At 41.6% G+C, this 27,147-nt stretch overlaps 2 protein-coding genes and 4 gene segments (V, D, J or C); all 6 read left to right on the forward strand.

Moving 5' to 3' along the window:
* The first annotated feature begins 1,911 nt into the window (after positions 1-1,911).
* On the forward strand, positions 1,912-10,087 carry LOC115022270 (uncharacterized). The gene is made up of 6 exons (XM_029453242.1): positions 1,912-2,034; positions 2,140-2,429; positions 4,918-4,993; positions 7,788-7,955; positions 9,184-9,393; positions 9,501-10,087. Exons 1-6 carry the CDS (start codon positions 1,980-1,982, stop codon positions 9,887-9,889), a joined length of 1,188 nt encoding a protein of 395 aa, XP_029309102.1. The 5' UTR covers positions 1,912-1,979; the 3' UTR covers positions 9,890-10,087.
* Positions 5,608-7,113, forward strand: LOC115022214 (T cell receptor alpha variable 20-like). The segment is given in 2 exon segments: positions 5,608-5,919; positions 6,077-7,113. Coding segments are annotated over 2 exon segments (603 nt in total).
* A 1,745-nt stretch (positions 10,088-11,832) lies between the features above and the next one.
* LOC115022271 (uncharacterized) lies at positions 11,833-17,674 on the forward strand. Its single transcript, XM_029453243.1, has 6 exons — positions 11,833-11,957; positions 12,063-12,381; positions 13,216-13,646; positions 14,110-14,414; positions 16,628-16,757; positions 16,955-17,674. The coding sequence occupies exons 1-6, from the start codon at positions 11,903-11,905 to the stop codon at positions 17,344-17,346; spliced, it is 1,632 nt and encodes a 543-aa protein (XP_029309103.1). The 5' UTR covers positions 11,833-11,902; the 3' UTR covers positions 17,347-17,674.
* Positions 13,648-14,726, forward strand: LOC115022219 (T cell receptor alpha variable 38-1-like). The segment is given in 2 exon segments: positions 13,648-13,816; positions 14,110-14,726. Coding segments are annotated over 2 exon segments (438 nt in total).
* Positions 17,675-22,527: 4,853 nt separating the features above from the next.
* LOC115022220 (T cell receptor alpha variable 12-3-like) lies at positions 22,528-23,894 on the forward strand. The segment is given in 3 exon segments: positions 22,528-22,666; positions 22,893-23,289; positions 23,760-23,894. Coding segments are annotated over 3 exon segments (444 nt in total).
* Positions 23,895-24,104: 210 nt separating this feature from the next.
* LOC115022215 (T cell receptor alpha variable 20-like) lies at positions 24,105-25,510 on the forward strand. The segment is given in 2 exon segments: positions 24,105-24,414; positions 24,572-25,510. Coding segments are annotated over 2 exon segments (597 nt in total).
* Positions 25,511-27,147: the final 1,637 nt, after the last annotated feature.

The following is a 27,147-nucleotide window of genomic DNA, read 5'->3' on the forward strand; positions in this document are numbered from 1 at the left end:
ACTCTTCTCTTCCTAACATTCTGGTACAAGTTGATCTTTGTCTCATCTGTCCACAGGATGTTGTTCCAGAACTGTACAGGCTTTTTTAGATGCGTTTTAGCAAACTCTAATCTGGACTTCCTGTTGTTGAGGCTCACCAATGGTTGACATGGTGTGGTGAACCCTCTGTATTTACTCTGGTGAAGTCTTCTCTTGATTGTTCACTTTGACACAGATACACCCACTGTACCTCCTGGAGAGAGTTCTTGATCTGAACTGTTGTGAAGGAGAAGAATTCTTCTGTCATCCACCACAGTTGTCTTCCGTGGTCTTCCAGGTCTTTTGGTGTTGCTGAGCTCACCAGTGTGTTCTTTCTTTTTAAGAATGTACCAAACAGTAGATTTGGCCACACCTAATGTTTTTGTTATTTCTCTGATGGGTTTGTTTTGATGGTTCAGCCTAATGATGTCCTGCTTCACTGATAGTGACAGCTCTTTAGACTTCATATTGAGAGTTGACCTCAACACATTCCAAAAGCAGATACCACACTTGAAATGAACTCTAGACCTTTTATCTGCTCCTTGTCAATGAACTGACGAGGAAGCAACACACACCTGGCCATGGAACAGCTGAGCAGTAAATTGTTACTTTTGGTCCCTTAAAAAGGGGATACCACGTATAAAATGTGTTGCAATTCCTCCACCATTCATCCGATTTGGATGTAAATACTTTCAAATTAAAAGATCAAAGTCTGCACTTAAAGCACATATTGATTGTTTAATTTCAAGTCCATTGTGGTCGTGTACAGAACCAAAATGATCAAAATTGTGTCAATGTCCAAATATGTATGGACATAACTGTATATATATTGTTTAAACTTGTGTTTTATGTTAAACTGGGCCTAGTGCCGTGTATACACATAGCTACCCTGTTATTGTGCATTCAATACTAAGCTATTTAACTAATACTGAATGTGTGCGTTGCTGACTGAAAGATAACGTCTTCTGCCTCCATTTATCTGTTCGCTACAATATGTTGGATTCATGTTAATGTTTATTTAGAGACATTTAAATTTGTGGGGAAAAAAATTGGTTTAAAAAAAGAAAATATAATCTAAATATAATCTAATTAGCCAAAAATGTCACGACCCCCTGTTGAAAACCTCTGGTCTATTTTATTTATAGTGCTGATAAAACGACATAGGTCACATACTCTGATAATAATGAGGTGTTGTGGGATATAATTTATATGACCAATATCATCATAATGGAGTCTAAAAGCAATTCCTCTGACATCTAGTAGAGTTCAACTCTATAGGACAAATATTTTGTGAGGAACTCATATCAATAACTGACTAAATGTGAAACCATTTCTATAATGCAAATGATAAATTTGAATAAAATATTTAGAAAATTAGAAATGTGATAATCATATATGATAGTTTTTGAGTACTTGAAAGATCACACAATTTGAATCAATTATCTCCATAAACATGTTGGCATCACAGACTCAGGTGTTGATTGTTTTTGTTCTTTTCGTTATAAAAGAAGTTTCTGTTGTTCTGTCAGGCTGTGATTTCTTGTGGTGTACCACAGGGTTCAATCCTAGGTCCTCTCATTTTATATTTACATGTTGTTTTTGAATCAAATAAATTCTTTAATCAATTTCCATTGTTTTACTGACAATAATTGATTATAAAGTCCGGTATAATTCAGGAAATATAGCAGCTGGTTTATTACTTGTAAAGTGTTCCAGACATTTCCACCATTAAATGATAAAAGAATCAGCAAGAAAACCTTCTGACCTCCAGCTGGTACACAATGCTGCTACCAGTCTGTTAACCAGGAGGAAGTGTAACTGAGAGAAGTGAAAATACAGATCTAAGAGGAGACGGAGAGATTCAGGGAGGAGCTCAGATGTTACTGAATTATAGAAGAGAGAGGAACTTCTATATTCAACAGAGTTCAACATACAAACCATCAACATTACCTTCATTCAACATGCTGTCACTGCATCATTGTGTGTCTTCTCTCATGTTTCTACTTCTTCTAAAAGGTTTGTTGGATTCTGCATTAAGAAAAGTTTCATTCCAATGTTTTCTGAATGTGTTGAGTAAATGAGTTTTGTAAAATGGTGTAACAGAGTTATTTCTTCCTTTAGGTGTCAGCTGTGAAGAACTGACTGCTGACAAGAAAGAAGAGTACAGTTTAGAAGGCAGCTCTGTTACTCTCTCCTACAAATACTCCAAACTGTCATCTAGTGATAATTTCTTCTGGTATCGACAATATCCAGGAAAACCACCAGAGTTCATCTTCTCTCATTTAGGAAGTGGAGTAAAACTAAATGATCAAATTTCTGGACTGTCTGTTGAAGTGAGTGAAGATAAAACCAGAATCCTGATGCAGATCTCCTCTGCTGCAGTGACACACTCTGCTGTGTACTACTGTGCTGTGAGGCCCACAGTGACAGGAAACACCAGAACTCTGTACACAAACCTTTGGAGCAAAGACACACATCACAATACTCCACATCATCCACCAGAGGGAGTCACTCTGTTAAACTTTAAGACGATCACAGTTGATGCTCAAACAACTCAATCACCATCAGAGAAGCTTCCAGTAAAGGTTCTCTTTCTGTATACTGATTCTCACGACCTGACAGTTTGATCCAGAGGACACATTACAAGACATATAATGAACCTAATTACTTTCACTGACACTTAATGTGCTTCTGGGTTAGTTGACAATGTTTCCCAGTTATTGAACAAATACAAAACATAATGATTTTACTGGTACGTGATCACTTAGCCTAAGGTTTAAGACATTATTAAATGACATTACATTTGGGGAAAAATTCCTTTCAGTGACCTGAACATTGAAGGTTCAATGTGAGCAAAAGGTGATTCTCTGGCCCCGCCCACTGATGTCTGACTCAACCAATGAGATGAGTTCTGTCTGCAGAGCAGAAATGTTTGAGGAACTAGAAGCACAATCAGCTTGATGTTGAGGAGAAGGCCTGTGCAGCAGAGAGGCACTTTACTGTTTCTTTCTACTGCAGTGGAAGAACTTTGCTCATCTGTGGCTGTTTGGCTTTAACAACTCCAAAGACATGTTGCTTTACCTCTTTTTACTTTTCTCTCACTTTATAGGTGAGTGTTAGAACAGAGATAAAGTCTCATTTAACCGGCTGTATTAACCAGATAGTTCGTAACTAGAGGTTTATCTATGTAAGGCAACAATTTATATGATAGAAAAAGACATTTGGTCATGTTTTATTTCACAATGAGATGAAAGAAAAAGTGAAGACCCTTGTTGAGTCTCTTGATGTTAGAATCTCCTGCAGACTGACTGACATGAATTATTCTCATTTTGCAGCCCTGGGCTCCATGGACAGCATAAAGCCAGAGAGTAGTGTAGAACATGTTGCAGAGGGCAGAAACATCAACCTGACCTGTAGATATGAGGGTACTATCTACAGTATCCAGTGGTACCGACAATACCAGAGATCCAGACCAGAGTTCCTGCTCTACATCACAGAGGGAGGATTGATTCATTCAACTGTCACAGAAACGTGTTGATCTGGAGATCATCTCAGCTAAAGACTCTGCTGTGTACTACTGTGCTCTGCAGCCCACAGTGACAGGAAACACCAGAACTCTGTACAAAACCTTTGGAGCAAAGACAACACAACACAACATGGCAGATCTGAACTTCTTCCCTCCACTAGAGGGCCACATTATCAAGTAGGCGGTGCACTACTTCTGCACTGTGTTCAACCATCCAGTGAATAATAAGTGCTGCTGTGAAGAGCACAATTCTCAGACTGAATGTTGAACATCAGATAGTTTCTCCTGTTGATTTAAACTTTGTTGTACAGATGGAACATTGGCTGTGGATTATTCTTGCTGCTCTTTTCTTTGGTAACATACAAACAACATGTTTTTATTATTTTCTAAAGATTTATATAAACTGGAGTTCAGAGCAGAAATGTCTGAACAGTTGAGCTTTTTCTGTGCACACAGTCACTCTGTACAGTTGATATTTCCCACTGTCTTCTCCTCTCAGCCTCATGAACAATGTTAGTCTAATGGATTCATTGTCTTTTTCCAGGACTAATAGCTGGAGACAGAATCTCTCCGGTAGAAGATGAAGTCACTGAAAGAGAAGGAGAATCTGTCACACTCACATGTGAATATGAGACGGATTCAAAGCAAGTTTTCCTTTATTGGTACAGACATCATTCTGACCTTCAGGCACCTCAGTTTATACTCTGGAAAGGAGCAAGAGATATCCCAGGTGAATATGTTCCTGATCATCGATATGAATCCACAACCACAGAGAAGACAACTAAAGTGACCATATGGAGACTAACCCTGGCAGACACAGGTCTCTACTACTGTGCTCTAGCAACACAGTGATACAAAGTGTAGAAGAGGCTGTACAAAAAGCTCAACACAGATATGTGACCGCTCTTCAAAGAGGAGGGAAGTGGTATTCAAACCACAGCTTCATATCAGATGGAGTCACTGTGCTTACAGCTACTAATGAAACACTGTGGGAGGATTCACATGAGCAGCACATCCACAACAATGACAAACCAACTGTAGGAGGGTTCAAACACAAGAGCATTGTACAGACCAAATGATTCAGTTTGCATCACAAACATGTTGTCCGGAAGAGTTGTGCATCATGTACACATGTGAGGTCCTCAAATATCTTCCACTTCTCACAATCAGTGCACACAGGTTTACATTGCAATATATTCTTTCCTAACATATGACCCACGGTGGTCTCTGTAGATCCTAACATATAACCCAGGGGGGCTCTGTATATCCTACCATATGACCCACGGGGGGCTCTGTACATTTATACTCTCACAACAGCTGTAGTCGCTGCACACTAAGCAGTTTGTATTTTTCATGAAGTTGCTTCTCTACAGAAGGATTCAGGAGAAGTTCCTGCAGATTCCTCCTTCAGTCGGACCTTCTTGGATGACGATGATCTGAAGCATCAAGGTCATTTCTAAAGCTTCCATCAGCCTGAATGTAAACCGAACACAGCAAGAGGAGGAGCTACACAACTGAATAAGAACTGAAGAGCTGCTCTGCTCTCTCTGTTAATTCACAGCAAGTGGAAATAATGCAGCTCTTTTTAGATTGGATGATGTTCATGCTTCACGTTGGTAAGTCAACTGTAACAACACATGTTTTGTGGTGATTTTTGAGAATTTATAAATATTTTTATATCATTAAACTTAGTTTGATAAACATACAAATGTCATGGTGAAATATATGTTTGTTCTTTTCAGGATCCTCTGAGGATTTAGTGAAACCATTTGAAGATTTAAAGCTGGCTTTGGAAGGAGACAATGTGACTCTCTCCTGCAAATATTCAGGCTCTGTACAAATCCTCTCCTGGTATCAACAGAAGTCCAGTTCATCTCCACAGCTTCTCATCATGGAATATTCAGAGAAAACAGCAGGGTTGTCTATTCGACAAGACAAAAAAAAACGAATTTCATCTGCAGATCTCCTCTGCTGCAGTGACAGACTCTGCTGTGTACTACTGTGCTCTGCAGCCCACAGTGACAGGAAACACCAGAACTCTGCACAAGCCATTGGAGCAAAGACAATACAATACTCCATAACATCCACCAGAGGGAGTCACTCTGTTAAACTGCAATAATATGTGATGACACAGTAGATTATCTTCACTCATGAGACACAGTTGTGAACTTCAGAAATGAAAGCTATTTGGACATTTGAGTCTCCTCCTACTGACTGCAGAGCTGGCTTCATGACAGAACTGTTTGATTCCAGCAGTGAGCATCAGACCAAACACAACTCACAAACCTTATTCATACCGAACATTCAATTACAGCATTTCATCTCTGCAAACATGGAAAAACTCGCTGCCATTCTGCTCTTTTCAACTCTCGTAGGTACGTTTGTCTTTAACAATAGGACCTGAAATATACATGTATACTAATAACTGCATCATTTGTTTTCACTAAGACATGTCATTAAATGATGGATAAACTGGTGGATCCGTCCCTTTGGAACAGAACTGCAAATATAACATGTTGTTTTCCTCACTAGGTAACACCTTGGAAGATGATATTACTGCCAGCAGAACTGAAGAGTTTTCATCAGAGGGCCAGACTGTTAATCTGTCCTGTCAATATTCAGTTAAAGCCAATAATCTCCAGTGGTATAGACAAGATCCTGGATCAGCTCCTCAGTTCCTTCTCCTGATCACTGATACAAAACAGCCTTCAGTGGTGGAAGCAAAACCTCCACACCCTCGACTGACTGCTGAACTGAATGAGGAGAGAAATCGAGTCGATCTGCAGATCTCCTCTGCTGCAGTGACAGACTCTGCTGTGTACTACTGTGCTCTGCAGCCCACAGTGACAGGAAACACCAGAACTCTGTACACAAACCTTTGGAGCAAAGACAACACAATACTCCACATCATCCACCAGAGGGAGTCACTCTGTTAAACTATGATACCATTTAAACAATGCATTGAATATATTTAGGAAACATATTAAAAATATGGAAGCTTCTGTGTTGGAAAAGACAGCATGTAAATATAAAATGAGAGGACCTAGGATTGAACCCTGTGGTACACCACAAGAAATCACAAGCTGACAGAACAGAGAAACTTATTTTCTAATGAAAAGAAGAAAAGCATTAAACATCTGAGCCTGTAATACCAACATGTTTATGGAGATACTTGATTCAAATTGTGAGATTGGTCAATAGTGTAGTTAAATATAACGGTAAATATAGTGACACAATGTGACTATATGTAATAATGCCTCATCATAACTGAATGTAACAGCCAGTCCTCCTCAAATTCAACTCTGTAGGTCAATTGTTTTTGTGATGAACTCTCAAACATGTTCATAACTGCCTAAATGTTAAACTATTTTTGACAATATGATCATTAAGTATGAATAAATTATGTATTATCCCAAAAAAGAACGTAGCATTAATGGACTAGGAAACAACATAATTTTATTTTGCAAGCCTGTTTACAGAATGACAATAAATGATCCTTGAATGATAACTGAGTGTAACATCAAATACTTTCACATCTTATAGACCTAAGATTAAACTTTGATGGTGAATTATCTTTGTGAAGCACTCCCTTTGTCACGGAGTGGTACAGGGAAGGACCCAAATGCAGCACGCCAGACCAGTGGGTTTAACAAAGTGGAGCTTTATTTCTAAAAAGCAAAAAATACAACAAAACAAGGTACAAAGTAAAGTGAACGGAACAAACCAGGGAAGACACGAGAAAGCATACCAGGTAACATCAATGAACAAGGGTGAAGAACTGACATGGAACAATGAGACAGGCAGGGATATATACACACAGACAGTAAACGAGGGAAAGAGACACAGCTGGGGGAGAAAGGCAAAGACACAAGGGCAGGGTGAATGGACACAGGAGTGGGCAAACATAGCCAGGGAACTAAGAATGGGTAGCTAGATGGGGGAGGCCGAGCAGGAGGCTGGTGAGACGGGACTTGAGGCCGTCAAAGCGGGCAGGGCTGCTCTGGAAGCAGACGAGACGGGCGGAACCACTCAGGAGGCCTGCCTGTAGGCAGGCGGAGCCACTCAGGAAGCCGGTGTGGAGGCAGGCAGAGCCGTTCAGGAGGCCAGGGAAGAGGCCGGTGGAGAGGCCAGGCTGGATGCGGGAGGAACCGCTCAGGAAGCTGGGCCAGAGTCACTGGGGTCTCGAGAGGACGGGGTAACACTGGAACTTTATTGGAACTTATGTTGTGTTTCCTGTGCATAGTGAATGAGTCCAGAGAGTCAGGGGGAATACGGGGGTCTCAAGAGGTAGCAGGGGGACAGTTGGGGTCTCGAGGCACAGGGGGAGCACTGGGGGTCTGCAGAGGTCCGGCAGCAGCGGGAACAGGTGTTTGCAGTGGTCCGGCAGCAGAAAGAACTGAGATCTGCAGAGGTCTGGCGGCAGCAAAAACATGAGTCTGTCGTGGCCCAGCAGCAGGAACGGGGGTCTGTCGCATCCTGTCAGTAAAAAACGGGATCTCTCGGGGCCCGGATGTTGGCTGAGGACAAGTCTTGAAGCCACTCAGGCAAAAGACCCTTTAGCCCGAGCTTCTTAGCCATTTCCTCTTGAGCCAACCCTAGAGCATCCTGTTGAGTCCATGAAGAGGGGGCTCTTTTCCATTAAACATGGATACACACTAGAGTGTAGGAGAGATCATAGAGTTCACTGTCCAAAATATCTGCTGGGTCCATACCTGGTCGGTTTTTCTGTCACGGGGTGGTACAGGGAAGGACCCAAATACAGCACGCCAGACGAGAGGGTTTAACAAAGTAGAGCTTTATTCATGAAAAGCTTAAAATACAACAAAACAAGGTACAAAGTAAACTGAACGGAAGAAACCAGGGAAGACATGAGGAAGACACGAGAAAGCATACCAGGTAACATCAATGAACAAGGGTGAAGTAACGACAAGGAACAATGAGACATGCAGTGATATATATACACACAGACACAACACGAGGAAATGAGACACAGCTGGGTAGAAAGGCAAAGACACAAAGGCAGGGTAAATGGACACAGGATGATCAAATCAACAACACACAGACAGTAAGTACATCTAAACATGACACAAGGAGAGTGAACTTTACAAAATAAAACAGGAAACACAAAGCCAGAATGGTGACAAATGCAAATGCAAATGCATAGCTGCCTAAATAAGAAACTATTTTAATGATGCGAACAAAATATTTGATATCAGAACAATATGGTACTGTTATATTTAACTCTTCTATTGACAGATCAAACACTTTGAATCAATTATCTCCATAAACATGTTGGCATCACAGACTCAGGTGTTGATTGTTTTTGTTATTTTCTTTATAAAATAAGTTTCTGTTGTTCTGTCAGGCTGTGATTTCTTGTGGTGTACCACAGGGTTCAATCCTAGGTCCTCTCATTTTATATTTACATGTTGTCTTTGGATCACATTATTTTTAAAATCATTTTCCATTATTTTACTGACAATAATGATTATAAAGTCCTGTATAATTCAGGAAATATAGCAGCTGGTTTATTACTTGTAAAGTGTTCCAGACATTTCCACCATTAAATGATAAAAGAATCAAAGAAAACCTTCTGACCTCCAGCTGGTACACAATGCTGCTACCAGTCTGTTAACCAGGAGGAAGTGTAACTGAGAGAAGTGAAAATACAGATCTAAGAGGAGATGGAGAGATTCAGGGAGGAGCTCAGATGTTACTGAACTGTAGAAGAGAGAGGAACTTCTATATTCAACAGAGTTCAACATACAAACCATCAACATTACCTTCATTCAACATGCTGTCACTGCATCATTGTGTGTCTTCTCTCATGTTTCTACTTCTTCTAAAAGGTTTGTTACATTCTGAATTTCATAAAACCGTAACTTAAGTTATTTTTAAATGTTACTATTTTACTGAGATTTGCAACAAAAAACAAAACATATTTCTCTTCTTTTAGGTGTCTGCGGAGAAGAACTCACTGCTGACAAGAAAGAAGAGTACAGTTTAGAAGGCAGCTCTGTTACTCTCTCCTACAGATACTCCAAACTGTCATCTAGTGATTATTTCTTCTGGTATCGACAATATCCAGCAAAACCACCAGAGTTCATCATCTCTCACTCTGCTTCAGGAGCAGTTGGAAATTACCAAATCCCTGGACTGAAGATTGAAGTGGCGCAAAAGCAAATCCTGATGCAGATCTCCTCTGCTGCAGTGACAGACTCTGCTGTGTACTACTGTGCTGTGAGGCCCACAGTGACAGGAAACACCAGAAGTTTGTACAAAAACCTTTGGAGCAAAGACAACACAATACTCCACAACTTCCACCAGAGGGAGTCACTCTGTTAAACTTTAAGACGATCACAGTTAATGCTCAAACAACTCAATCACCATCAGAGAAGCTTCCAGTAAAGGTTCTCTTTCTGTCCACTGAAGTTTTATCATTAAAACTCAAACTGACATGGAACAATGAGACAGGCAGGGATATATACACACAGACAGTAAACGAGGGAACAAGACACAGCTGGGGGAGAAAGGCAAAGACACAAGGGCAGGGTGAATGGACACAGGAGGGGGCAAACATGGCCAGGGAACTAAGAATGGGGCAGCTGGACGGGGGAGGCCGAGCAGGAGGCTGGTGAGACGGGACTTGAGGCCGTCAAAGCGGGCAGGGCCGTTCTGGAGGCAGACGAGATGGGCGGAGCCACTCAGGAGGCCTGGCTGGAGGCAGGCGGAGCCGCTCTGGAGAAAGATGAGGTTGCTCAGGAGGCCGGGCTGGAGGCAGGCGGAGAGATCGGAGTGGAGGCGGGCGGAGCCAATCAGGAGTCCTGGCTGGAGGCCAGCGGAAAGGCCGTTGAAGACGCTCTGGAGGCCGGGCTAGAGTCACTGGGATCTCGAGAGGCCGGGGTAACACTGGAACTGGAGGCCCGAGAGTCAGGGGGAACACGGGAACTGGGGTCTGCAGAGGTCCGGTGGCAGCAAAAACATGAGTCTGTCGCGGGCCAGCAGCAGGAACGGGGGTCTGTCGCATCCTGGCAGTAAGAAACCGGATCTCTCGCGGCCCGGATGTTGGCTGAGGACAAGGCGGGTAATGAGGAAGATTCAAAAAGTCTTGAAGCCACTCAGGCAAAAGATCCTTTAACCCGGGCTTCTTAGCCATTTCCTCTTGAGCCAACCCTAAAGCTGCCTGTTGAGTCCATGAAGAGGGGGCTCTTTTCCATTCACCATGAATACACACTAGAGTGTAGGAGAGATCATAGAGTTCACTGTCCAAAATATCTGCGGGGTCCATACCTGGTCGGTTCTTCTGTCACTTGGGTGGTACAGGGAAGGACCCAAATGCAGCACGCCAGCCGAGAGGGTTTAACAAAGTAGAGCTTTATTCATAAAAAGCTTAAAATACAACAAAACAAGGTACAAAGTAAACTGAACGGAACAAACCAGGGAAGACATGAGGAAGACACGAGAAAGCATACCAGGTAACATCAATGGACAAGGGTGAAGTACCGACAAGGAACAATGAGACATGCAGTGATATATATACACACAGACACTACATGAGGAAATGAGACACAGCTGGGTAGAAAGGCAAAGACACAAAGGCAGGGTAAATGGACACAGGAGGATCAAATCAACAACACACAGACAGTAAGTACATCTAGACATGACACAAGGGGAGTGAACTTAACAAAATAAAACAGGAAACACAAAGCCAGAATGGTGACACCCTTACAAATGCATAGCTGATCTTTAATGATGCGATCAAAATATTTGATATCAGAACAATATGGTACTGTTATATTTAACTCTTCTATTGACAGATCAAACACTTTGAATCAATTATCTCCATAAACATGTTGGCATCACAGACTCAGGTGTTGATTGTTTTTGTTATTTTCTTTATAAAAGAAATTTCTGTTGTTCTGTCAGGCTGTGATTTCTTGTGGTGTACCACAGGGTTCAATCCTAGGTCCTCTCATTTTATATTTACATGTTGTCTTTGGATCACATTATTTTTAAAATCAATTTCCATTATTTTACTGACAATAATTGATTATAAAGTCCTGTATAATTCAGGAAATATAGCAGCTGGTTTATTACTTGTAAAGTGTTCCAGACATTTCCACCATTAAATGATAAAAGAATCACCAAGAAAACCTTCTGACCTCCAGCTGGTACACAATGCTGCTACCAGTCTGTTAACCAGGAGGAAGTGTAACTGAGAGAAGTGAAAATACAGATCTAAGAGGAGACGGAGAGATTCAGGGAGGAGCTCAGATGTTATAGAACTGTAGAAGAGAGAGGAACTTCTATATTCAACAGAGTTCAACATACAAACCATCAACATTACCTTCATTCAACATGCTGTCACTGCATCATTGTGTGTCTTCTCTCATGTTTCTACTTCTTCTAAAAGGTTTGTTGGATTCTGCATTAAGAAAAGTTTCATTCCAATGTTTTCTGAATGTTTTGAGTAAATGAGCTTTGTAAAATGGTGTAACAGAGTTATTTCTTCCTTTAGGTGTCAGCTGTGAAGAATTGACTGCTGACAAGAAAGAAGAGTACAGTTTAGAAGGCAGCTCTGTTACTCTCTCCTACAAATACTCCAAACTGTCATCTAGTGATTATTTCTTCTGGTATCGACAATATCCAGCAAAACCACCAGAGTTCATCATCTCTCACTCTGCTTCAGGAGCAGTTGGAAATTACCAAATCCCTGGACTGAAGATTGAAGTGGCGCAAAAGCAAATCCTGATGCAGATCTCCTCTGCTGCAGTGACAGACTCTGCTGTGTACTACTGTGCTGTGGGGCCCACAGTGACAGGAAACACCAGAACACTGTACACAAACCTTTGAAGCAAAGACAAAACAATACTCCACAACATCCACCAGAGGGAGTCACTCTGTTAAACTTTAAGACGATCACAGTTGATGCTCAAACAACTCAATCACCATCGGAGAAGCTTCCAGTAAAGGTTCTCTTTCAGTCCACTGATTCTCACGACCTGACAGTTTGATCCAGAGGACACATTACAAGACATATAATGAACCTAATTACTTTTACTGACACTTAATGTGCTTCTGGGTTAGTTGACAATGTTTCCCAGTTATTGAACAAATACAATACATAATGATTTTACTGGTATGTGATCACTTAGCCTAAGGTTTAAGACATTATTAAAAAATGATTTTCAGTGACCTGAACATTGAAGGTTCAAAGTCAGCAAAAGGTGATTCTCTGGCCCCGCCCACTGATGTCTGACTCAACCAATGAGATGAGTTCTGTCTGCAGAGCAGAAATGTTTGAGGAACTAGAAGCACAATCAGCTTGATGTTGAGGAGAAGGCCTGTGCAGCAGAAAGGCACTTTACTGTTTCTTTCTACTGCAGTGGAAGAACTTTGCTCATCTGTGGCTGTTTGGCTTTAACAACTCCAAAGACATGTTGCTTTACCTCTTTTTACTTTTCTCTCACTTTATAGGTGAGTGTTAGAACAGAGATAAAGTCTCATTTAACCGGCTGTATTAACCAGATAGTTCGTAACTAGAGGTTTATCTATGTAAGGCAACAATTTATATGATAGAAAAAGACATTTGGCCATGTTTTATCTCACAATGAGATGAAAGAAAAAGTGAAGACCCTTGTTGAGTCTCTTGATGTTAGAATCTCCTGCAGACTGACTGACATGAATTATTCTCATTTTGCAGCCCTGGGCTCCATGGACAGCATAAAGCCAGAGAGTAGTGAAGAACATGTTGCAGAGGGCAGAAACATCAACCTGACCTGTAGATATGAGGGTACTATCTACAGTATCCAGTGGTACCGACAATACCAGAGATCCAGACCAGAGTTCCTGCTCTACATCACAGAGGGAGGATTGATTCATTCAACTGTTTCTGATTTCTCAGCTCACATTGACAAGACACAGAAACGTGTTGATCTGGAGATCATCTCAGCTAAAGACTCTGCTGTGTACTACTGTGCTCTGCAGCCCACAGTGACAGGACACACCAGAACTCTGTACAAAACCTTTGGAGCAAAGACAACACAACATGGCAGATCTGAACTTCTTCCCTCCACTAGAGGGCCACCTTATCAAGTAGGCGGTGCACTACTTCTGCACTGTGTTCAACCATCCAGTGAATAATAAGTGCTGCTGTGAAGAGCACAATTCTCAGACTGAATGTTGAACATCAGATAGTTTCTCCTGTTGATTTAAACCTTGTTGTACAGATGGAACATTGGCTGTGGATTATTCTTGCTGCTCTTTTCTTTGGTAACATACAAACAACATGTTTCCTCTTTCAACACTTTTCACAAATAACTGAGCTGTGAGATCTTTTAATGTTCATCATAAAGAAAAGTAAAACAGATCATTTCTGTTGGTATCTAGAACTTTCTAAATAACTTAAATCTGACATCAGACAGCAGCCAGTGAGAATCCAGACTATTCTACATGTGTGTGTCTGACTCTCTGTCTAGGTAACTCTTTACAGCTACTGATTGTTCTGCTTTAATCAATCATCTTTATTGATTCATCTCTTCCTCTGTATGTCCTCTTCTTCCCAGAGTGTAAAGGAGAAGACAAAGTGAACCAGCCAACAGGAGATGTCATCGCTGCTGAAGGACACACAGTTACACTTGGCTGCACATTTGAGACCAGTGGCACATATGCCTATCTGTTCTGGTACAAGCAAGAAGTAAATGATTTCCCAAAGTACATTCTGAAGCGTTACTTAAAAACAGAAGATAATGCTGCCGAGTTCAAGAAAGACAGATTTGATGCTACAATCAACAAGACATCAGTTCCTCTGAAGATCCAGAAGCTTCAGCTGTCTGACTCTGCTGTGTACTACTGTGCTCTGCAGCCCACAGTGACAGGAAACACCAGAACTCTGTACACAAACCTTTGGAGCAAAGACAACACAATACTCCACAACATCCACCAGAGGGAGTCACTCTGAGTTCTGAAGCATTTGGCTGAATATGAGCAGATAATATTTCCAGAAATACTTTAGAGTTCATCCTGCTGCTTTTATCAGCAGTCACATCATCAATAAATACAATGGAACCAGTTCCATTGGCAGCCATACATGTCCACGCCATAACACTACCACCATCATGTTTCACTGATGAGGTGGTGTGCTTTGGATCATGAGCAGTTCCTTCCCTTCTCCATACTCTTCTCTTCCTAACATTCTGGTACAAGTTGATCTTTGTCTCATCTGTCCACAGGATGTTGTTCCAGAACTTTACAGGCTTTTTTAGATGCGTTTTAGCAAACTCTAATCTGGTCTTCCTGTTGTTGAGGCTCACCAATGGTTGACATGGTGTGGGGAACCCTCTGTATTTACTCTGGTGAAGTCTTCTCTTGATTGTTCACTTTGACACAGATACACCCACTGTACCTCCTGGAGAGAGTTCTTGATCTGAACTGTTGTGAAGGAGAAGAATTCTTCTGTCATCCACCACAGTTGTCTTCCGTGGTTTTCCAGGTCTTTTGGTGTTGCTGAGCTCACCAGTGTGTTCTTTCTTTTTAAGAATGTACCAAACAGCTGATTTGGCCACACCTAATGTTTTTGTTATTTCTCTGATGGGTTTGTTTTGATGGTTCAGCCTAATGATGTCTTGCTTCACTGATAGTGACAGCTCTTTAGACTTCATATTGAGAGTTGACCTCAACAAATTCCAAAAGCAGATACCACACTTGAAATGAACTCTAGACCTTTTATCTGCTCCTTGTCAATGAACTAACGAGGAAGCAACACACACCTGGCCATGGAACAGCTGAGCAGTAAATTGTTACTTTTGGTCCCTTAAAAAGGGGATACCACGTATAAAATGTGTTGCAATTCCTCCACCATTCATCCGATTTGGATTTAAATACCTTCAAATTAAAAGATCAAAGTCTGCACTTAAAGCACATATTGATTGTTTAATTTCAAGTCCATTGTGGTCGTGTACAGAACCAAAATGATCAAAATTGTGTCAATGTCCAAATATGTATGGACATAACTGTATATATATTGTTTAAACTTGTGTTTTATGTTAAACTGGGCCTAGTGCCGTGTATACACATAGCTACCCTGTTATTGTGCATTCAATACTAAGCTATTTAACTAATACAGAATGTGTGCGTTGCTGACTGAAAGATAACGTCTTCTGCCTCCATTTATCCGTTCGCTACAATATGTTGGATTCATGTTAATGTTTATTTAAAGACATTTAAATTTGTCGGGAAAAAAATTGGTTTAAAAAAAGAATTAGTCAAAAATGTCACGACCCCCTGTTGAAAACCTCTGGTCTATTTTATTTATAGTGCTGATAAAACGACATAGGTCACATACTCTGATAATAATGAGGTGTTGTGGGATATAATTTATATGACCAATATCATCATAATGGAGTCTAAAAGCAATTCCTCTGACATCTAGTAGAGTTCAACTCTATAGGACAAATATTTTGTGAGGAACTCATATCAATAACTGACTAAATGTGAAACCATTTCTATAATGCAAATGATAAATTTGAATAAAATATTTAGAAAATAAGAAATTTGATGATCATATATGATAGTTTTCGATTATATTTCCAGTTACAAATAACTCCACATTTGAAAGATCACACAATTTGAATCAATTATCTCCATAAACATGTTGGCATCACAGACTCAGGTGTTGATTGTTTTTGTTATTTTCTTTATAAAAGAAGTTTATGTTGTCCTGTCAGGCTGTGATTTCTTGTGGTGTACCACAGGGTTCAATCCTAGGTCCTCTCATTTTATATTTACATGTTGTCTTTGGATCAGATTATTTTTTTAAATCAATTTCCATTATTTTACTGACAATAATGATTATAAAGTCCGGTATAATTCAGGAAATATATCAGCTGGTTTATTACTTGTAAAGTGTTCCAGACATTTCCACCATTAAATGATAAAGGAATCACCAAAGAAAACCTTCTGACCTCCAGCTGGTACACAATGCTGCTACCAGTCTGTTAACCAGGAGGAAGTGTAACTGAGAGAAGTGAAAATACAGATCTAAGAGGAGATGGAGAGATTCAGGGAGGAGCTCAGATGTTATAGAACTGTAGAAGAGAGAGGAACTTCTATATTCAACAGAGTTCAACATACAAACCATCAACATTACCTTCATTCAACATGCTGTCACTGCATCATTGTGTGTCTTCTCTCATGTTTCTACTTCTTCTAAAAGGTTTGTTAGATTCTGAATTTCTTAAAACTGTAACTCAAATGCTTTTAAGATTTTACTATTTTCCTGAGATTTGCAACACAAAACAAAACATATTTTTGTTTTCAGCATGAAAAAGTTTAATTCCAGTAACATCTGAAGGTGAATAATTTGTTCAATCTTTTGCAAAATGAAATAACGTAGTTATTTTTTTATTTCAGGTGTCAGCTGTGACGTACTCACTCCAGTCAAAAGAGAAGGGTACAGTTTAGAAGGCAGCTCTGTTACTCTGTCCTACAAATACTCCAAAGGTGCTACAGATTATTTCTTCTGGTATCGACAATATCCAGGAAAACCACCAGAGTTCATCATCTCTCATCTGGAATCAGGAAAAATACTAGCAAATCCAGTTTCTGGACTATCTGTTGAAGTGAGCGAGGATAAAACCAGAATGGATCTGCAGATCTCCTCTGCTGCAGTGACAGACTCTGCTGTGTACTACTGTGCTGTGAGGCCCACAGTGACAGGAAACACCAGAACCCTGTACACAAACCTTTGGAGCAAAGACAACACAATACTCCACATCATCCACCAGAGGGAGTCACTCTGTTAAACTATGATACCATTTTAACAATGCATTGAATATATTTGAGTAACATATAAAAAATCCGGAAAAATATGGAAGCTTGTGTGTTGGAAAAGACAGCATGTAAATATAAAATGAGAGGACCTAGGATTGAACCCTGTGGTACACCACAAGAAATCACAAGCTGACAGAACAGAGAAACCTATTTTCTAATGAAAAGAAGAAAAGCATTAAACATCTGAGCCTGTAATACCAACATGTTTATGGAGATACTTGATTCAAATTGTGTGATTTGTCAATAGTGTAGTTAAATATAACGGTAAATATAGTGACACAATTTGACTATATGTAATAATGCCTCATCATAACTGACTGTAACAGCCAGTCCTCCTCAAATTCAACTCTGTAGGTCAATTGTTTTTGTGATAAACTCTCAAACATGTTCATAACTGCCTAAATGTTAAACTATTTTTGACAATGTCATCATTAAGTATGAATAAATTATGTATTACCCCAAAAAAGAACGTAGCATTAATGGACTAGGAAACAACATAATTTTATTTTGCAAGCCTGTGTTTCAGAATGACAATATATGATCCTTGAATGATAACTGAGTGTAACCTCAAATACTTTCACATCTTATAGACCTAAGATTAAACTTTGATGGTGAATTATCTTTGTGAAGCACTCCCTTTGTCTACTAAATACTACAAAACAGAGTAGAAAGTAAACTGAACGGAACAAACCAGGGAAGACACGAGGAAGCATACCAGGTAACATCAATGAACAAGGATTAAGAACTGACATGGAACAATGAGACATGCAGGGATATATACACACAGACAGTAAACGAGGGAAAGAGACACAGCTGGGGGAGAAAGGCAAATACACACGGGCAAGGTGAATGGACACAGGAGTGGGCAAACATGGCCAGGGAACTAAGAATGGGATAGCTGGATGGGGGAGGCCGATCAGGAGGCTGGTGAGACGGGACTTGAGGCCGCCAAAGCGGGCAGGGACCGCTCTGGAAGTAGACGAGACGGGCGGAGCCACTCAGGAGGCCTGGCTGTAGGCAGGCGGAGCCGCTCAGGAGACCGGTTGAGAGGCCGCTCAGGAGGCCGGGCTGGAGGCAGGCAGAGCCATTCAGGAGGCCAGGGGAGAGGCCGGTGGAGAGGCCAGGCTGGAGGCGGGAGGAACCGCTCAGGAGGCCGGGCCAGAGTCACTGGGGTCTCGAGAGGATGGGGTAACACTCGAACTGGAGTCCAGAGAGTCAGGGGGAACACGGGAACTGGGGTTCCGAGAGTCAGGGGGAACACTGGGGTCTCTAGAGGTAGCAGGGGGACAGCTGGGGTCTCGAGGCACAGGGAGTGCACTGGGGGTCTGCAGAGGTCCGGCGGCAGGAAAAACATGAGTCTATCGCGACCCAGCAGCAGGAACGGGGGTCTGTCGCATCCTGGCAGTAAAAAATGGGATCTCTCGTGGCCCGGATGTTGGCTGGGGACAAGGCGGGTAATGAGGAAGATTCAAAAAGTCTTGAAGCCACTCAGGCAAAAGACCCTTTAGCCGGGGCTTCTTAGAAATTTCCTCTTGAGCCAACCCTAAAGCAGCCTGTTGAGTCCATGAAGAGGTGGCTCTTTTCCATTAAACATGGATACACACTAGAGCAGTGTTACTCATTGTGCGGCTCACGAGCCTCCTGCGGCTCGCCAAGCTTTAATTGGTGGCTCGCGTGGCAGTGGGCTAAATAAAGGTGTGATAGATATGATTATGCAGTCAATACAGATGTTTCATAAACACAAGCAGGGCTATTACATACAACCCATTAAAACACAGTGTCTGCTCTATTAGCCTACAAATAATAATAATAATAATAATAATAATAATAATAATAATAATAATAATAATAATAATAATAATAATAATAATAATTGATAAAAGATGCAAATATAGACAGAAACAAGATCTTTAAACCTGCTCAGCGGAACACTGACTCACTGCGGAGCTGCCAGTTCTGGCGGTCTATCAGCGCTACATGGTGAATGTGCTCTTGGACGGGTAGATACGTGGTGGGCTAGTATAGAAATAAATAAACTTAAGCTCATTAACAATATGTTAACATAAGCATGCTTACGAATATGGACATTTTCTAAAAAAATATTTATATCGCTAAATTTGAACATTTAAATTGGACGATGCTACGACCAACCTGGCACTTCATACTCGCGTTAGTTTGGCTCCGGTCCACTCGTTTCACCATTACGTGCTAGTTAGCGTGTCTTTCTACAGATGGACAATGGATCCATTTCTTATTAAAGAGTTATACAACAGGTGGACAGAAACAAAGCGTGACAAACGAGGAAAATTAAGCTTCGTCTTTGGAGCATCAAACCACAGCGGAGTCGAGAGGAAGATGCTGGAGATGTGGTTTGTGGACAGACAACAGCTGCTCCCGTTAAAAAAGAAAGGTACTCATACATATGGCTCATACAAGACGAGTAAAGGAACATTCAAGACAAGTGGACAGAGGAATTTGTATTTGTCCTCCACGAGTCGAACCCTTCGTGCTTCATATGCAAACAAACCGGCTCTGGTTTCAAGCGAAGTCATTTGGAGCCGCATTTCCAAACGACGCATCCAAAATTCAACGAAACTTACGCAACCGGAAGAGAAATTACTAAAAATTAAATAAAAAAATAGAGCCGCTTTCTTCTGTTTCTGGACAACAAAGGCTCAAACACAGGACAACTAATACAGCTGAACGATTCACTGAGGCATCCTTTGAGATCTCATGGATTTTGGCTCGGACAAAAAAACCTTCTCAGACTCAAACATTGTGAAACTGCTTTGTGGCTTCAACAGAAATATTGTTTGCAGAGTTTGACAACCTCATCCCAGTATTAAGATAATCCTGCTTTTATTGAATGCATTATTGGCGGCATTGCATATTGTATGTTCTGGGTGGGATGAGCAGACATGCTTTTTATGACTGGATGTAGCTTTTCATACTTTGCGGTAAAAGTGTCTCTCCTATTGACTTTGTCCTATCAATTTGGCTCTCGCGTAAAAAATAGTGAAGACCACTGCACTAGAGTGTAGGAGAGATCATAAAGTTCACTGTCCAAAATATCTTCTGGGTCCATACCTGGTCCGTTCTTCTGTCACGGGGTGGTACAGGGAAGGACCCAAATGCAGCACGCCAGACGAGAGGGTTTAACAAAGTAGAGCTTTATTCATAAAAAGCTTAAAATACAAGAAAACAAGGTACAAAGTAAACTGAACGGAAGAAACCAGGGAAGACATGAGGAAGACACGAGAAAGCATACCAGGTAACATCAATGAACAAGGGTGAAGTACCGACAAGGAACAATGAGACATGCAGTGATATATATACACACAGACACAACACGAGGAAATGAGACACAGCTGGGTAGAAAGGCAAAGACACAAAGGCAGGGTAAATGAACACAGGATGATCAAATCAACAACACACAGACAGTAAGTACATCTAGACATGACACAAGGGGAGTGAACTTTACAAAATAAAACAGGAAACACAAAGCCAGAATGGTGACACCCTTACAAATGCATAGCTGATCTTTAATGATGCGAACAAAATATTTGATATCAGAACAATATGGTACTGTTATATTTAACTCTTCTATTGACAGATCAAACACTTTGAATCAATTATCTCCATAAACATGTTGGCATCACAGACTCAGGTGTTGATTGTTTTTGGTCTTTTCTTTATAAAATAAGTTTCTGTTGTTCTGTCAGGCTGTGATTTCTTGTGGTATACCACAGGGTTCAATCCTAGGTCCTCTCATTTTATATTTACATGTTGTCTTTGGATCACATTATTTTTAAAATCAATTTTCATTATTTTACTGACAATAATGATTATAAAGTCCTGTATAATTCAGGAAATATAGCAGCTGGTTTATTACTTGTAAAGTGTTCCAGACATTTCCACCATTAAATGATAAAAGAATCACCAAGAAAACCTTCTGACCTCCAGCTGGTACACAATGCTGCTACCAGTCTGTTAACCAGGAGGAAGTGTAACTGAGAGAAGTGAAAATACAGATCTAAGAGGAGACGGAGAGATTCAGGGAGGAGCTCAGATGTTATAGAACTGTAGAAGAGAGAGGAACTTCTATATTCAACAGAGTTCAACACACAAACCATCAACATTACCTTCATTCAACATGCTGTCACTGCATCATTGTGTGTCTTCTCTCATGTTTCTACTTCTTCTAAAAGGTTTGTTGGATTCTGCATTAAGGAAAGTTTCATTCCAATGTTTTCTGAATGTGTTGAGTAAATGAGTTTTGTAAAATGGTGTAACAGAGTTATTTCTTCCTTTAGGTGTCAGCTGTGAAGAACTGACTGCTGACAAGAAAGAAGAGTACAGTTTAGAAGGCAGCTCTGTTACTCTGTCCTACAAATACTCCAGAACTGCAGCTGGTGGTGATTATTTCTTCTGGTATCGACAATATCCAGGAAGACCACCAGAGTTAATCATCTCTCATGTTGGTACAGGAACAATAATGAATAGTCTGATCCCTGGACTGAAGATTGAAGTGGCGCAAAAGCAAATCCTGATGCAGATCTCCTCTGCTGCAGTGACAGACTCTGCTGTGTACTACTGTGCTGTGAGGCCCACAGTGACAGGAAACACCAGAACTCTGTACAAAAACCTTTGAAGCAAAGACAAAACAATACTCCACAACATCCACCAGAGGGAGTCACTGTGTTAAACTTTAAGACGATCACGGTTAATGCTCAAACAACTCAATCACCATCAGAGAAGCTTCCAGTAAAGGTTCTCTTTCTGTATACTGATTCTCACGACCTGACAGTTTGATCCAGAGGACACATTACAAGACATATAATGAACCTAATTACTTTTACTGACACTTAATGTGCTTCTGGGTTAGTTGACAATGTTTCCCAGTTATTGAACAAATACAATACATAATGATTTTACTGGTACGTGATCACTTAGCCTAAGGTTTAAGACATTATTAAATGACATTACATTTGGGGGAAAATTCCTTTCAGTGACCTGAACATTGAAGGTTCAATGTGAGCAAAAGGTGATTCTCTGACCCCGCCCACTGATGTCTGTCAACCAATGAGATGAGTTCTGTCTGCAGAGCAGAAATGTTTGAGGAACGAGAAGCACAATCAGCTTGATGTTGAGGAGAAGGCCTGTGCAGCAGAAAGGCGCTTTACTGTTTCTTTCTATTGCAGTGGAAGAACTTTGCTCATCTGTGGCTGTTTGGCTTTAACAACTCCAAAGACATGTTGCTTTACCTCTTTTTACTTTTCTCTCACTTTATAGGTGAGTGTTAGAACAGAGATAAAGTCTCATTTAACCGGCTGTATTAACCAGATAGTTCGTAACTAGAGGTTTATCTATGTAAGGCAACAATTTATATGATAGAAAAAGACATTTGGCCATGTTTTATTTCACAATGAGATGAAAGAAAAAGTGAAGACCCTTGTTGAGTCTCTTGATGTTAGAATCTCCTGCAGACTGACTGACATGAATTATTCTCATTTTGCAGCCCTGGGCTCCATGGACAGCATAAAGCCAGAGAGTAGTGTAGAACATGTTGCAGAGGGCAGAAACATCAACCTGACCTGTAGATATGATGGTACTATCTACAGTATCCAGTGGTACCGACAATACCAGAGATCCAGACCAGAGTTCCTGCTCTACATCACAGAGGGAGGATTGATTCATTCAACTGTTTCTGATTTCTCAGCTCACATTGACAAGACACAGAAACGTGTTGATCTGGAGATCATCTCAGCTAAAGACTCTGATGTGTACTACTGTGCTCTGCAGCCCACAGTGACAGGAAACACCAGAACTCTGTACAAAACCTTTGGAGCAAAGACAACACAACACAACATGGCAGATCTGAACTTCTTCCCTCCACTAGAGGGCCACCTTATCAAGTAGGCGGTGCACTACTTCTGCACTGTGTTCAACCATCCAGTGAATAATAAGTGCTGCTGTGAAGAGCACAATTCTCAGACTGAATGTTGAACATCAGATAGTTTCTCCTGTTGATTTAAACCTTGTTGTACAGATGGAACATTGGCTGTGGATTATTCTTGCTGCTCTTTTCTTTGGTAACATACAAACAACATGTTTCCTCTTTCAACACTTTTCACAAATAACTGAGCTGTGAGATCTTTTAATGTTCATCATAAAGAAAAGTAAAACAGATCATTTCTGTTGGTATCTAGAACTTTCTAAATAACTTAAATCTGACATCAGACAGCAGCCAGTGAGAATCCAGACTATTCTACATGTGTGTGTCTGACTCTCTGTCTAGGTAACTCTTTACAGCTACTGATTGTTCTGCTTTAATCAATCATCTTTATTGATTCATCTCTTCCTCTGCATGTCCTCTTCTTCCCAGAGTGTAAAGGAGAAGACAAAGTGAACCAGCCAACAGGAGATGTCATCGCTACTGAAGGACACACAGTTACACTTGGCTGCACATTTGAGACCAGTGACACATATCCCTATCTGTTCTGGTACAAGCAAGAAGTAAATGATTTCCCAAAGTACATTCTGAAGCGTTACTTAAAAACAGAAGATAATGCTGCCGAGTTCAAGAAAGACAGATTTGATGCTACAATCAACAAGACATCAGTTCCTCTAAAGATCCAGAAGCTTCAGCTGTCTGACTCTGCTGTGTACTACTGTGCTGTGAGGCCCACAGTGACAGGAAACACCAGAACTCTGTACACAAACCTTTAGAGCAAAGACAACACAATACTCCACAACATCTACCAGAGGGAGTCACTTTGTTAAACTGCAATAATATGTGATGACACAGTAGATTATTTTCACTCATGAGACACAGTTGACTTCAGAAATGAAACTATTTGGACAGTCTCCTCCTACTGACTACAGAGATGGCTTCATGACAGAACTGTTTGATTCCAGCAGTGAGCATCAGACCAAACACAACTCACAAACCTTATTCATACCGAACATTCAATTACAGCATTTCATCTCTGCAAACATGGAAAAACTCGCTGCCATTCTGCTCTTTTCAACTCTCGTAGGTACGTTTGTCTTTAACAATAGGACCTGAAATATACATGTATCCTAATAACTGCATCATTTGTTTTCACTAAGACATGTCATTAAATGATGGATAAACTGGTGGATTCGTCCCTTTGGAACAGAACTGCAAATATAACATGTTGTTTTCCTCACTAGGTAACACCTTGGAAGATGATATTACTGCCAGCAGAACTGAAGAGTTTTCATCAGAGGGCCAGACTGTTAATCTGTCCTGTCAATATTCAGTTAAAGCCAATAATCTCCAGTGGTATAGACAAGATCCTGGATCAGCTCCTCAGTTCCTTCTCCTGATCACTGATACAAAACAGCCTTCAGTGGTGGAAGCAAAACCTCCACACCCTCGACTGACTGCTGAACTGAATGAGGAGAGAAATCGAGTCGATCTGCAGATCTCCTCTGCTGCAGTGACAGACTCTTCTGTGTACTACTGTGCTCTGCAGCCAACAGTGACAGGAACCACCAGAACTCTGTACACAAACCTTTGGAGCAAAGACAACACAATACTCCACATCATCCACCAGAGGGAGTCACTCTGTTAAACTATGATACCATTTTAACAATGCAAATAATATATTTGAGTAACATGTAAAAAATCCAGAAAAATATGGAAGCTTGTGTGTTGGAAAAGACAGCATGTAAATATAAAATGAGAGGACCTAGGATTGAACCCTGTGGTACACCACAAGAAATCACAACCTGACAGAACAGAGAAACTTATTTTCTAACGAAAAGAAGAAAAGCATTAAACATCTGAGCCTGTAATACCAACATGTTTATGGAGATACTTGATTCAAATTGTGAGATTGGTCAATAGTGTAGTTAAATATAACGATAAATATAGTGACACAATTTGACTATATGTAATAATGCCTCATCATAACTGAATGTAACAGCCAGTCCTCCTCAAATTCAACTCTGTAGGTCAATTGTTTTTGTGATGAACTCTCAAACTTGTTCATAACTGCCTAAATGTTAAACTATTTTTGACAATATGATCATTAAGTTTGAATAAATTATTTATTATCCCAAAAAAGAACGTAGCATTAATGGACTAGGAAACAACATAATTTTATTTTGCAAGCCTGTTTACAGAATGACAATAAATGATCCTTGAATGACAACTGAGTGTAACCTCAAATACTTTCACATCTTATAGACCTAAGATTAAACTTTGATGGTGAATTATCTTTGTGAAGCACTCCCTTTGTCACGGGGTGGTACAGGGAAGGACCCAAATGCAGCACGCCAGACCAGTGGGTTTAACAAAGTGGAGCTTTATTCCTAAAAAGCAAAAAATACGACAAAACAAGGTACAAAGTAAACTGAACGGAACAAACCAGGGAAGACACGAGGAAGCATACCAGGTAACATCAATGAACAAGGGTGAAGAACTGACATGGAACAATGAGACAGGCAGGGATATATACACACAGACAGTAAACGAGGGAAAGAGACACAGCTGGGGGAGAAAGGCAAAGACACAAGGGCAGGGTGAATGGACACAGGAGTGGGCAAACATAGCCAGGGAACTAAGAATGGGTAGCTAGATGGGGGAGGCCGAGCAGGAGGCTGGTGAGACGGGACTTGAGGCCGTCAAAGCGGGCAGGGCCACTCTGGAAGCAGACGAGACGGGCGGGGCCACTCAGGAGGCCTGGCTGTAGGCAGGCGGAGCCACTCAGGAAGCCGGTGTGGAGGCAGGCAGAGCCGTTCAGGAGGCCAGGGGAGAGGCCAGGGAAGAGGCCGGTGGAGAGGCCAGGCTGGAGGCGGGAGGAACCGCTCAGGAAGCTGGGCCAGAGTCACTGGGGTCTCGAGAGGACGGGGTAACTCTGGAACTTTATTGGAACTTATGTTGTGTTGCCTGTGCATAGTGAATGAGTCCAGAGACTCAGGGGGAATACGGGGGTCTCAAGAGGTAGCAGGGGGACAGTTGGGGTCTCGAGGCACAGGGGGAGCACTGGGGGTCTGCAGAGGTCCGGCAGCAGCGGGAACAGGTGTTTGCAGCGGTCCGGCAGCAGAAAGAACTGAGATCTGCAGAGGTCTGGCGGCAGCAAAAACATGAGTCTGTCGTGGCCCAGCAGCAGGAACGGGGGTCTGTCGCATCCTGTCAGTAAAAAACGGGATCTCTCGGGGCCCGGATGTTGGCTGAGGACAAGGCGGGGTAATGAGGAAGATACAAAAAGTCTTGAAGCCACTCAGGCAAAAGACCCTTTAGCCCGGGCTTCTTAGCCATTTCCTCTTGAGCCAACCCTAGAGCATCCTGTTGAGTCCATGAAGAGGGGGCTCTTTTCCATTAAACATGGAGGGGTCAAACATGGCCAGGGAACTAAGAATGGGGCAGCTGGACGGGGGAGGCCGAGCAGGAGGCTGGTGAGACGGGACTTAAGGCCGTCAAAGCGGGCAGGGCCGTTCTGGAGGCAGACGAGACGGGCGGAGCCACTCAGGAGGCCTGGCTGGAGGCAGGCGGAGCCGCTCTGGAGAAAGATGAGGTTGCTCAGGAGGCCGGGCTGAGGCAGGCGGAGAGATCGGAGTGGAGGCGGGCGGAGCCAATCAGGAGTCCTGGCTGGAGGCCAGCGGAAAGGCCGTTGAAGACGCTCTGGAGGCCGGGCTAGAGTCACTGGGGTCTCGAGAGGCCGGGGGTAACACTGGAACTGGAGGCCCGAGAGTCAGGGGGAACACGGGAACTGGGGTCTGCAGAGGTCCGGTGGCAGCAA

This window comes from Cottoperca gobio, chromosome 17, assembly GCF_900634415.1.
Source record: "Cottoperca gobio chromosome 17, fCotGob3.1, whole genome shotgun sequence".
NCBI lineage: Eukaryota > Metazoa > Chordata > Actinopteri > Perciformes > Bovichtidae > Cottoperca > Cottoperca gobio.

What these genes read in the sequence shown, in the direction of transcription:
- LOC115022270 (XM_029453242.1), top strand. Translation starts at nt 1,980, where the DNA reads ATGCTGTCACTGCATCATTGTGTGTCTTCTCTCATGTTTCTACTTCTT. An exon ending in CGATGATCTGAAGCATCAAG is followed by an intron (nt 4,994 to 7,787) that starts GTCATTTCTAAA and finishes TCCTGTGCATAG; the next exon opens with TGAATGAGTCCAGAGAGTCA. An exon ending in GTTTCTACTTCTTCTAAAAG is followed by an intron (nt 9,394 to 9,500) that starts GTTTGTTACATT and finishes CTCTTCTTTTAG; the next exon opens with GTGTCTGCGGAGAAGAACTC.
- LOC115022271 (XM_029453243.1), top strand. Translation starts at nt 11,903, where the DNA reads ATGCTGTCACTGCATCATTGTGTGTCTTCTCTCATGTTTCTACTTCTT. An exon ending in ACTGTGCTCTGCAGCCCACA is followed by an intron (nt 14,415 to 16,627) that starts GTGACAGGAAAC and finishes CAGATGTTATAG; the next exon opens with AACTGTAGAAGAGAGAGGAA. An exon ending in GTTTCTACTTCTTCTAAAAG is followed by an intron (nt 16,758 to 16,954) that starts GTTTGTTAGATT and finishes TTTTTATTTCAG; the next exon opens with GTGTCAGCTGTGACGTACTC.